The sequence below is a fragment of the Petaurus breviceps genome, unplaced genomic scaffold, assembly GCF_028583685.1.
Source record: "Petaurus breviceps papuanus isolate PSGF00001 unplaced genomic scaffold, PetGlider_PUasm1.0 90760, whole genome shotgun sequence".
Classification (NCBI taxonomy): Eukaryota; Metazoa; Chordata; class Mammalia; order Diprotodontia; family Petauridae; genus Petaurus; species Petaurus breviceps.
Genome location: NW_027187338.1, coordinates 10,758,856 through 10,771,446, shown reverse-complemented (window position 1 = coordinate 10,771,446; position 12,591 = coordinate 10,758,856). Strand labels below are relative to the sequence as shown.

The 12,591-nt window shown below is 40.6% G+C and overlaps 1 protein-coding gene across 10 annotated transcripts in view; it reads left to right on the top strand.

Moving 5' to 3' along the window:
- Positions 1 to 12,591, top strand: part of SCMH1 (Scm polycomb group protein homolog 1) — a 160,165-nt gene that overhangs the window by 83,391 nt on the left and 64,183 nt on the right. For 8 of the 10 annotated variants that reach the window (XM_069068139.1, XM_069068141.1, XM_069068140.1 and 5 more), the window contains 4 exons: positions 108 to 342; positions 1,795 to 1,890; positions 6,402 to 6,490; positions 7,581 to 7,824. In XM_069068139.1, the coding sequence (XP_068924240.1) occupies positions 108 to 342; positions 1,795 to 1,890; positions 6,402 to 6,490; positions 7,581 to 7,824 (664 nt within the window). The remainder of the gene's footprint in view (positions 1 to 107; positions 343 to 1,794; positions 1,891 to 6,401; positions 6,491 to 7,580; positions 7,825 to 12,591) is intronic. The other 2 variants (XM_069068143.1, XM_069068142.1) reach the window with 1 other exon arrangement.

Below are 12,591 nucleotides of genomic sequence, written 5' to 3'. Positions count from 1 at the left end.
CTCAGGTCTCAAGTTAGGTGATTTCAAGGTCTCAGACTTAAAGCATCTCCTAAGGTGAATACTTTACAATGTCAATCTACCTAATCCCTTTGGTTTGTTCTCCTCAGTCCTACACTCCCCCAAGCAACGAGTTCAAGATCAGCATGAAGTTGGAAGCTCAGGACCCGAGGAACACCACTTCCACCTGCATTGCAACAGTGGTTGGGCTGACAGGTGCTCGACTCCGACTACGCCTGGATGGCAGTGACAATAAGAATGACTTCTGGAGGCTAGTTGACTCAGCTGAAATCCAGCCCATTGGTAACTGTGAGAAGAATGGAGGGATGCTTCAGCCTCCCTTGGGTGAGTGACCAGGTTCCAGCCTCTTCTGGGCAGGTTATCTGGCCACTAGAAGTACTGAAGGTACTAGGACAGCAAAGCCCAGTGTCTCTTGTTGCATCTTTCCTTTGATTATAGTTGAAGGTTAGACAAGCACACACTTATTTTCCAGCTGATGTAACAGAGAGGGCCCTCAATCCTCTGGAATTGCCCCAGGAAAAAGGATGTGGTCTTCCTAGAGAGTCCATAACTCCCTAGAAACCTATGGGATGTGCATGGGACTAAAAACTTTCTCTTTCTAAGGAAAACCCCTTCCTTTTCAGCCTGTAGACATGTTGGATGTTGCTCCCTGTTGATGTCTTTATATTTCTGAACTAATGTCTTTTTCTCCATTCTCTCCTACATGTTATTTTGGTCTGCCTATTAACTTAGTGAATACTCCTAGTAGAAGAAAAGTTTCTGGAGAGGTCCTCAGTAAACCATCCATGCTCCTGAATGAAAGTCTGCCAGCGCAGGAGGGGCTTAGCACATAGTAGGCATTCTGTAAATTAACTTGAGCTCTTTTATGACATTCCTATCGTTTATCCCAGGAGACCTGAAAGGTCCCAGGAACCTTTCGGTAAGAAAGGGATGCCAGATATAGTGGCACAGGCTTGTGATCCCTTCTGCTGGGGAGGCTGAGGCTAGTATATTGCTTAAGCTCAGGAGTGAGCTAAAGCCAGGTGGGTGTTTTCACTAAATCTGGCAAAAATATGTCGAACCCCCAAAAGCAAAGGGCCACCAGGCTGCCTGAGGGGGGATGAACAAGCCTGAACGGGAATTGCAACAGTTAAAAGCTCCCAGGCTGATTAGTAATGGGATCAGACCCATGAGTGGCTAATGTACTTCTAACCTGAATGAGACAGAGAGACCTAGTCTCCCCCGCAAAAAAAAAAAATTCCCGTAGAGTTGGGAGCACTGGATAGTTGGCCCTCTGTAATACATGAGCAGGACCTAATTGCTCTTCATATTTTGTATTTTCTCCTTCTTTTAGTTCTCAGCCCTGACTTTGTGACACCCCAAGATATCTGATTATATTAGGGTTGCTTGTGAAATCTTACACAAAATCTTATAATCAAGTTAATCTCAACTCACTTTATTTTTGAAAAATATTTTATTGATATCTTCTTTTTACATCCTTTTAATTTCTGAGTATATCCTTTCCATCTCCCCTGCCCACTGAACATCTGTTACTAAGAATAAAAAGGAAGGAAGGAAATAAGCATCTGTTGTCTACTTTGCACCAGGCACTGTGCTAAACACTTTACAAATAGTATCTTATTTGATACTTAAAACAACTCTGGGAGGTAGATACTATTGTAATTCTCATTTTATAGTGAGGAATAGAGGCAGACAGAAGTTAAGTGACTTGTCTAGCATCACACAGCTAATTAAGTGTCTAAGGTCAGATCTGAACTCAGGTCTCTTTCATTCCAGGCCCAGGGCTCTTTCCACAGTTCTACCTAGCTGCCTCTAAGAGAGAGGAAAGCAATCAATTTAGCAAAACAACCAGCATATCAACCACAGCATACAGTATGTACAATATTCTGTACCCATAATATCCCACTTATGCAAATAAGGGAGGGAGGTATATTTTTTCAACTCTTATCAGAGTTCATACTTGGTCATATTATTTGTGCATTTAGTTCCTTTTTTTGTTCTAATTATATTGTTTTAGTCATTGTACATATTATTTACTTGGTTCTGCTTACTTCAGCTTGTATCTGTTTATATGAGACTATCTATGCTTCTCTGATTTCTTTATAGTCATCATTTTTTATGATACAGTAATATATTCCATTACATGTAGGTCTTGATTAGTGTGAAAATAGTATGAAATGGTCTGATTATTTAGAGTAAAACTACATGCTTCCATCGGGCTGAAACTATATTTTATATATAATTGCAATGTCAAATAGTGCAAATTTGAATAATTCAACCAATTCACAGCATTTGTAATTTGCATTAACTGGGACCTAGTTGTATATCCACGGACCACAGTTTATTTTAACTGTAACCCAATTGAGCCTCTATTTTGACAAACTCTCTCTCTCTCTCTCTCTCTCTCTCTCTCTCTCTCTCTCTCTCTCTCTCTCTCTCTCTCTCTCTCTCTCTCTCTTAGTAGAGGACACAGGAACGTTACAAAATCAATCAGTGATAGCATTTCATAATTTCAAAGACATTTGATTAAAATTTGCTATATAACAAGGTTCATGGAAAACAGGTTAATTGCACATGGCAGTTCCCTTGTGCGAATGCTATTCTAATACCTACCACTTGAGGGCACCAAGGATGGTAAAGTTACAATCCTAATCTACCATTTGAGGGGACTAGGTCAACTATACATTTCATGGAAATGGATTGCAAAATTCTTTAAAGGTGGCAGGTTAAAGGGTAGAAAGAAGTCAGATGGAAAGCCTTTCTTCTCTAAGCCTCTGACAGGGCATGATGAGATTTAAGGAGAGTTCGGAGGCTCTCACAGGCAGATCCAGTATTGTTTTAATCAGGCTTTTTTTTTTAATAACCTCTTTTCACAAGAGAGTCTTGTTTAATGGTTAGAAAGAGATGATTGTCCTGACTTGATTCAACTTCTCATGCCAATATATGACTCCTGTGCTCTCTAAGAAACGAGAGCAAAGTGGGAGATGGAACTTACTAATTGGATTGAACACATCATGTAGTCTGCATCTGGTAGCGTGTCTTCCTATTGCCTACTATTACTTCTGGAGTTAGGTTAAAAAGTTCATGGTACAAAGTAGAGGTTCTTAACCTTTTTTGTGTCATGGATCCCTTCAGGGCAGCTAGGTATCACAGCAAATAGAGTGCTAGACTTGGAGTCAGGAAGAACTGTATTCAAATTCTGTATAAAGTAAATGTATAAGATTACAAAGGCAATTGATTATATTGATACATATATGTATATTTAAAATGTTTTTTAAAAACAAGTTTTTGTGCCCAAAGTTAAGACTCTCTCAGCTAGAACCTGGGTGACTGAACTCATCTATACTGCTGGAATATAAGGATTGTCATACCAGGTCAGGCACCTAGCCCCTACAGTCCGGAACTCTCTTACCATCGCTGGGCCCAACAGGTGTTCCATAGAGGGACATATATCTTCTCTAATATTGATCTTGAAAATTAGGTATATTTCTCTTTAGTAATCTTATGGGTATTATTCATGAAATTGTTTAGCTTTTTCTGAATGCATTTATTCTCTGTTCTTACTAACTCTAGGGGCAGTAGGTTCTATTAATATTATTATTCACTATGTCACACAGGATACCTTCTCATTTGTCTTAAGTTTACCTTGTTCATGTTTCAAAGGAGGTTCCCTTAGTATGTTGGGATTTGAACCTCATTCATTCTATATATGCCATTCTTGGTTTTATAGAATAAGATCATGTCCCTCCTTGGCCTTGGCCTTTGAAGCCTGAAAAGTCCTCACCCTCTTCATAGCCTTTTCCCTTTCCTACTTCTCTTTGGTGTACTTCCTAGGATGCTGCTTGTGCCTGGTGTTGGCGGAAACTTCTTTCTATTCTTAAATCTTCGTCTATCTACTTTGTGAAAATAGATATAGATAAAAGTCTCACCTCCCCTTCCCCCCCACACACACATAGTTTTCAATACTTATTTCAAGTAGATTGTATGTACCATATGAAGTCTCCCTTCATAGACAAATTTTAAGGAACAGCCATTTGACTTATCTCCAGGTTATTGTGATGTTCATGAAGACACTGGTGGCAGAAGAATACTAGTTATGACTTTGTAATTCTATTTCAGTGAAAAAGGCTACCCCCTTATCATCCCTGACTCCCATCCCAACAACTCTTAATTCCAGGTACGTCCTTGGAAATGCAGAAATAGGGTAGGGATACAGTGCCTCTTCAGGAGAGCTGTGAGGGCACTTGGTGTCTCCTTTACCAGGAAGCTTTGGGGCCACAAAGCTTGAATCCTTCCATCCTCACATCAGGTTCTCATATATAGTACAGACCTAAATTCCAAGAGGATTCCTTATGGTCATAAATGAGAGGAGGGATAGAAGTGTCTGTGCTGTCACTGGTATCATTGTTTTTAAAAAAAATCATTTTGAGAACTTGGCTAAACACAGAGAGCCATGGGCTTAGACTCAGTAGGATCAGTGACAGAAGGGGAAAGCTGTTACGTTGGTCTTTGTCATAGATACTCTGATATAAAAGGGTGGCAAAAAAAAGAGGGAAGCTTTAAAGGTTGAGTTGATTATCACCAGTTTAGGGAAAACTGGTTATAACAGTAGAAAACCTTCCTTTTAGGATCTCTTCTCTCACTTGAAATAAAATGATTTGAGCTGAGCGACTATTGTTGCTGAACTTTTTGAAATCTGACCTCCTAAAATCTAGCTAATGACATCTGAGTATGTCAGGTGCTTCCTTGCTTGGTTCTCATGGACTCTAAAATAACACAGTCACTTTCACCCAAGGTTTCTGCATTTTATCAGTCAGTTTCTCCTTATTATCAGGATGATGCCTAAGGTATCAATTCTTCCATCGCTTTCTACTGAGAAAATCCAGATGTTCTTTGATTCTGAATTGCCTGACCAAACACTGGTCTTGAGCTAGAACTAAGCATATTTGAGACTTTGTTGGCCCAGGTGGCCACCATTTAACAGTCATAGTCCCACTATGGGAGAGGGAAATGCAGGTAAAACCTAGATTCTTTTCTTCTCTCTAATCAAATATGACAGATGAAGTCCAAGGGTACCATTCCCAAGAGTGAAAAAGACCCAGAGGGTTTGGACTGGGTTGACTCCTAAGGCAAACCAAGATGAGTAAGTAAAGGAGTAAGAAAGAAACCATGAAAAAAGCATGCCTGGCGCCATGTACATTTAAATGTATGTTAGTGTTGACTAATAGCAAAGGCTTCTCAAGTTTTCTTATAGCTATAACTTTCCCATGTTTGTTATTTTTGCCCCCATCTCTGTAATTACTACCAATAGAAAACGAGAAATGGAACTGTCTGCTTACTTAGGGATGAGATGGGAGAGGGAAAAGTTGGGAGCCTGTTTTTCATTCAGCAGTAGATATGAGATAAAGAAAACTCAGTTGAATGAAGCATGGACAAAGGAGCAGGTAGTCCAAGCCCCAAGCCCTGAGGGAGAGAAAAAAGTAGGTTATAGACAGGAAATCTCTCTGGTGATCAAGAAGCATGATTTGAGGTTTAAGACAAGGAGAAAGCTGCCATACCTTTCCCTCCTTTATTCCTCTCCATCTCCACCCACCTTGATTTAATTATATTTATTACTAACTTCAGTTCAGAGTGCCTATTCTTAAAGCTCTTCTCTTCCTGCAGTTATATTTGTACTTGTCGCTAGTCCTCAGCAGCTTTGGTGCAATTATTCTTAAGTTTGATAAGGATAAGAAGATCTGGGAAACTCTTGGGAAGTGCCAGGAATGAGGGAGGGAGGAGAGAATTCTGTCTAGAAGAATTATGACAAAAATAAAATCATCTGACCTCAATGATTCAATCAAGTTCAGCCACCCTGTGACGACCATGGGCAAATCATATAACCTCTCTGAGCCTCAGTTTCCTCACTGGTTAAAGGAGTGGACAAAGGTCCCCTTCAGCTCTTTTATTATTATTTGATTCTGACTTTCCTGAACAAATGCTGAACACCAGAAAAGACCCTTACAGAGCCAGACTTAGGTCATTTGTACTAAGGTAAATGAAAGAGAAATTCATTTTGGGTTAGATACACTGGTTGTTTCAGCCATTTGGCATCAGCCTGAATGATTGGAATATTATTTTTCCCAGGATACTGTCCAATTTGGCCCTACTTGATATCCCTGTACATCCTCTCTTTGGGATTTTGTGAGAAAAAAAGTTCCAAGATTTTAATAGGGATGATAAAATGAAGTAGCAACTGGTTGGTTAGACTCATTAGCTTGAAAATAGAGTCAGTGACTTAGAAGTATGGTGTTTGTCATGACTAGTGAGACTCAGTGAAGAGGGCATGACGACATCACACCCTCTGGCGTGCTTCTTATCCACTTCCTATTCTGTTGCTTCAGGATTCCGACTGAATGCTTCCTCCTGGCCCATGTTCCTCTTGAAGACGCTGAATGGAGCAGAAATGGCTCCTGTCCGGATTTTCCACAAGGTATGGCTATCCTTGGGTGGTGCCTGCAATGCCCCCAGACTCTCAAGATTGGAGGCATGTATCCTATACAATGTGCATACAGCCTCATGATTTTTGGACTAGTGGCAACTTTTTTCATAGGGTGGTACCAGAATTCTAATGGGAAGAACTCTGGACTGGTTAGAATTTTTGGACTTAATTTAGTCTAACAAATAAATGCTTACTTACTATGTGAGAGCTTCCACAAAGCACTGTGGTACCCAAGGGAGAGTGAGTTAAGTACAAAGTATCCTGAGCAGCTTGAGGAAGGAGAGAGAGACATCTCATCTACAGTCTGAGAGACAGTTAAAGGAAAGGGGTGGTTTTTGAGTTAGGCTTTGAAACCAGGTAGAGAACAGGAGAATCCCTTCCAGGTAAGTGGGAGGCAGGGGGCGAGGAACAGGGAAGAAGAACAAAGGCAGGGGAGCTAGAGAAGTCAATACCAGAACAGGGAACAGAGGGTAGTCCAGTTTGGCAAAAAACACATACATGGAGGGCAGTTGTATGAAATAAAGCTGGACAAGTAGGTTAGAATGGTATTGTTCTTCTAATGGCTGAGTCAAAGGGGCTTATTCTTTGTTTGGAAGGCAGTAGTAAATCACTAAAACTTTTTCTTTAGAAGAGTGATCATGGTGGTATGTGAAGGAAGATGACTCAGGCACTCTGTACTAACTTATGCTTTGACCTTGAGGAATCACTTTACTTCACTGGATTTTAATTTCCTCATCTGCAAAATGATTATTAAATCCTGTGCCCTATCTACCTCACAGTGCTGTTGGGAAAACCAAGTGAAACTAGCTCTGAAAACAATGTGGAAACTCTTAAGAGACATAGGCATGCAAAATGTTACTGCTGTTATAGATCCAGTGGAGAATCACTGTGCTAGGTTACTGCTGGGTAAACAGTGGAGCCTGGAACTGCTCCTGACGTGTGGTGAGTTAGGCTGAATGAACATTATAAATCTCACATGACAGTTGCCTGGGAACGAGCCACTAGGTAAAGTAAGTACAATTGTCTGACTTACACACCTGTTATTTCCCTTTCTGTCTCTGCATTTACCTTCCTCTTTCAGGAGCCACCATCTCCCTCTCACAACTTCTTTAAGTTGGGAATGAAACTTGAAGCTGTGGATAGGAAAAACCCACATTTCATTTGTCCAGCCACCATTGGGGAAGTCCGAGGCTCTGAGGTCCTTGTCACTTTTGATGGGTGGCGGGGCGCCTTCGACTATTGGTGTCGCTATGACTCCAGGGACATCTTTCCTGTGGGCTGGTGCTCCCTGACAGGAGATAACCTACAGCCCCCTGGCACAAAAGGTAAGAACTGCCCAGGGCGTGCTGCATCACTGAAACTGAAATGCTAGGAAGCTGAATTACAGGCTTAGGCGGCCTCTCTCACCTCCAGTGCACTCTCTATGTCTTAGAAGGCAGGGTAACATCTCAGGCTCACAAAAGGGCAGGTGGATAGAAAGGCTACTAGAATTCTGCGCTCTAAGCTTTCTGCCTTGTTGAGGGACGGCAAGCTTAGTGTCTTGCTTCCTCACTTCTCTGCTGACATAACTTACAGTTTGAGTTACCCCAGCTTTATAGGTACACCTCCTTAGCCACTTTACCTTGCCCTTTGTGGCCAGTGTCTCTATGGTCAGTATTCATAGGCTGGAACTTGGGGCTGTTTCTAGGACAAGACTGTAATATCTGCCCTGACTTGAAGGAAATAATAATCATTATATAATCTCCTTATGTTTATATAGTATTTTAGTCTTTTCCAAAGTATTGCTGAGACTGAGTAGAGGAGAATTAAGACTCCTGTCTTGACTAGTGGCCTGTTCCCTAGCTTACTTGCTGTGACTTTGGACAAGTCCCTTCCATATAGGCTTTAATTTCCCAGTATATAAAAGGAGAGGGTTGAAATAGATGATCTCTGAGGTGCCTTCCAGGTCAAACCTATGAATTTATAAATCTAGACATCAGGGTGACATACTTTGTCTTCCTTCCTGACCTCTAGGTTACCTTGGGAAGCCAGGGTCATTAGGAATGAGAGATTAAGATAGTGAAACATCCAGATTTAGATACTACCTATATCTGCTAACCAAAAGCCATCTTCTATCTACTTTGCTGGGGAGAATTAAGGGAAAATGAAAACACTAGAGATATAATAGGAGAGAGACTATTGACTTTCTTGGATTTTTGCACAAGTGCACATTTTAAAATATTTTATTATTAGCTTGAATAAAGCTATCTGGATTAGCTTGGAAGTTGGAGCCATGGGTTGATTATGCTTTTCTATTGTGGCTATTGAGACAGTGTTTGTGAAGTTGACCCCTGGGCATATGCTTCTGGACAGCACAGGGAGGCCTAAGCCTCACATTCCTGCAGGTGCCCAAGTGTCTGGAGTCTATGAAGAGTGAGAGTGGGGCTTAGACCACCATTGGTCCCCAGGCTGTCAGTGCTCTCTCTGCTCTTCTCAGTTCAGTGAAACACCATCTCTCCATTACTTTGGGGAAACACATACACCTTGAGGACAAGAAAACCTCTGTCCCCTTGAGAGCACAGGGTCAATAAATCTCTTACCAACCAAAGTTTCCCGACAACCACATGCTAGATGGCAGTAGTGGTGCTATGGGAAACTGTTTGCACCAGGGCCATGCTTTTCAGGTTAAAACAGGAATAGGTTGTAATGTCCATCAGACTCCCTTAGTCAGGAGATTGACTGTTTAACTTTCTTTGCTGGAAAGGCTTTGCAGTTCTAACTGCTAGACTCCTGAAGCAACCATATATAGTTCTCTGGTGGGGGAGTATTCACTGCTTCCAGAAAGGTCTTTTCAGATATCTTTTTTCCCTTTTGTCTTTTTCTTTGTCTGTTGCATAGGGTAGATCCTGTATTTTGTAGCTGTGCTTGGGTTTCCACCATAAGGTGCCCCAAAAGCACAAGGTCCAGCCTTTTAGATCTCAGTGTAGACCTTTCTACAGACAGTATTTCAAGACCAAGACCTTCAATCATCAGAGCAGCAGCTAGTCCATTTGTTTCAACAGTCCTTCCTCCCCCTTGGTGCTGGCTGAGGAGAGAGTGACAAAATGTGGAAAAAATGTAGTTACTCAATTCAACCAGATAAAACAAGATGTTTGTGCGTTTGTGTGTACATGTACATGCGCATGTGTGAGTGTGTTTCTTTCTATCATCCTATTGCTTTTTGCCTCCCTTCTCCAATTCATTTGAATTTTTAACATTTGCAGGTTAAGCTTGGGGCGGGGGGTGAGGGGGTTCTAGTGCACTAAATGCAGCTTCTGAGCCTTTCCTCTGATTCCACCTAATAAATAGTTGGTAACAAAAAAATGTTAAACAAAATAAAATGTGGATATAAAAAGATGGGGGATATGAGCTTGTTTGCAAGCACCTGAAAAGCTGTCATGTAGAAGAGAAGCTTGTTTCTCTGTGGCTACAGAAGGCAGACCTAGGGTGAATAGGAAAAAGTTACAGGAAGGCAGTTTTCCAAAATGAGGAAGAACTTGCTAATAAAAAGAACTTTCTAACACTGGAATAGGCCTTTTATGAGGCAGTAAGCTTCTTGACTCTGCAACTGTTTCAGAGTCAGGAAAACGTTGTTTGGGCTGCTGTAGAGTTAGTTGATAACTCAAAATGTGTTAGATGATTTCTAAAGTCCCTTTTAGCTCCAGAGATTTATGATCCTATGTAAAGAACCTGTGTAGTCCCACTGTCGATTTATGTAGGTTTTGTTTAGCTCCTCAGCTCCAGTGTTAGGCTTAGAAAAGGATAGAGGTTTTTTGAGAAGCTAAATTTTGTTGTCATTAGTTAACATTAGAATTAATGCTAATTCATTAGCATTAATAAAACTAACTATACTGGGATTTGGATGGGGAGTATGAAAATTGTAATAGTAAAGATCCAAGGGTCAGCTAGGTGGCACAAGTGGATAGAGCACTGGCCCTAGAGTCAGGAGAACCTGAGTTCAAATTTAGACTCAGACACTTGACACTTACTAACTGTGCAAACCTAGGCAAGTAACTTAATCCCTTGCTTTGCCAAAAAAAAAAAAAAGATCCAGTATCTTTATACCTAGCAAGTAAACTTTTAAAAAGTCCACATAGATAAACCTATTTATCCATAAAATGAGAGGAGACATTTGGTTCCTTCCTCTTTCTGGGACCCTACATGTACTAGAAAGACCTCATTTTTAGAAATTCAATTAAATTCAATAAATATTTATTAGTGCTTTCTGTATACCTAGTATTAAGGTCTGTGCTATAGAAGATACAAAAGAAGTATGCAACATAGTTCCTGCCCCTTGTGAGCTCTAACAGTCCCCAATTAGGAACATAAAAAGCCAGAACAAAGCTTTTTGTGTGTCCTGAGGAAGAGTTGAAAATTTCATCCTCTGTGTAGCTACCCACTGAGGGCTTTCAGTTTTCACTAATAACACATTGCTTAACTTAATGCAAAGTAAATTAGATGCCTCTATCTCTTCACCTGATGAGTTCTTACCTGTCAATTAAAGCTCCATTCAAATACTACTTCTTCCATTAGGCCTTCCAACATGATGCTCTCCTACTTCTTTGTCACATGGTACTTTTTTATCTCTCTAAATTCACTTATATGTTGTATATTATGATTATCTTTGTAGCTTAGCTACTTTTAGACTGTACGTCATTAGGGCAGGAATTATGATATATGATATAAAGTTTGCATTTGGCTGAAATGTTGAAATTTGTATGGGGGTGTATGTGTCCAGGGGTGGTCCTTCTATATGAGAAAAATAGCATGAGCAAATATTTGGAGATAAGATTAAATATTTTGGAGCAAGGGAGAATACTAGCATGACCAGCTAAGAGTTTTTGTTTTTGGCGTTAGTTGTGGAAGATAAAATGGAGATGAGTTATAGAAAACCTTAAAAGCAAGAATGAGGATAATTCAACCATAGATGGTACTGCTATCTTAGTTTTATAGTATGTCAAATCGCCAATGTGGTATGAACTCATGTAGTAATTTTCACTTACTATGACCTAGGCAGAGGATGCCAGTGATGTACGGAGAGGAGTGAATTGCCATCTGTTAACCAGAATCCTCCCATTTGGCAGCAATGACTACCAGTTGCCTGAGAGCTGCTGCAAAAATGTGTTCAGCAGCTGCTAAATAGTCTCTTTTGGGGAGGGAGTTGACCCTTTGGCTGGGAGGAGAGCCAGATTTCTCATAGGGATAGTTTGCAAGGGGAAGAGGAGAGAAAATGCCTAATTTCTCAGCTGAGAACTTAGTTTTCACATGTAGAGGAAGCTGTGTTTAGATGCTCATTCTCTCCACATATGGTGATTCTGGATTACCTTCCCTCAAAGAATGCACAACTAAAGCGGGCCTTTCCACTCCTACACTTCACTCTTATAAATGTAGCTAAGTGGATACACCAACCCATATATCCTCTTGGCTTAGGAGGAGCTGCTTGGAGAGATGCCCATTGAGGTAATCACTCTTATTGGCCATATCTTTATCTGAGACTGGAGGAAGAGCCTGTGGTAGTCTCCTAATGTGCCTCACTGTCCTTTAAAGTCTACTGAAATCATGCTGTGTAGTTAATATCCCTATATAGCCGCTACATTTAAAGGGCTTCAGAGTATTCTTCTGATACCCACATCTGTTGATCCCCAAACACTGACATCAAGAATGGGTTTTTGTGAATGAGCAGTCCTTACTCTTCTTTCCTGAGTTTGCTTGCCTACCATTTGGTTTTACCTTTCAGTTTAATTCAACAAACAGCAATTCATTGTCTACTCTATGTAAAGCCCCCAGTGTATTTTACCTACCCATTACTCTATTGCTTGGGTGGCTCTGCATACCAGCTGATTTCTGATGACAAGAAAGAAGAAATTAAGCTAAGGGAACTAAACAACTTTATATTTTTCCTTTGGTAAGGCAATATTATCCCTTTCAGATAATTAGCCTTGTATGGCACAGTATGGTGCTCAATAAATGTTTATTGGATTGGATAAGTTAGCTCGGTTTTCAGCAAAACTAGTAGAAACAAGATGTTGTATCAGCAATGCCATATTCACAATGCCTATAGAGATTACAAATAT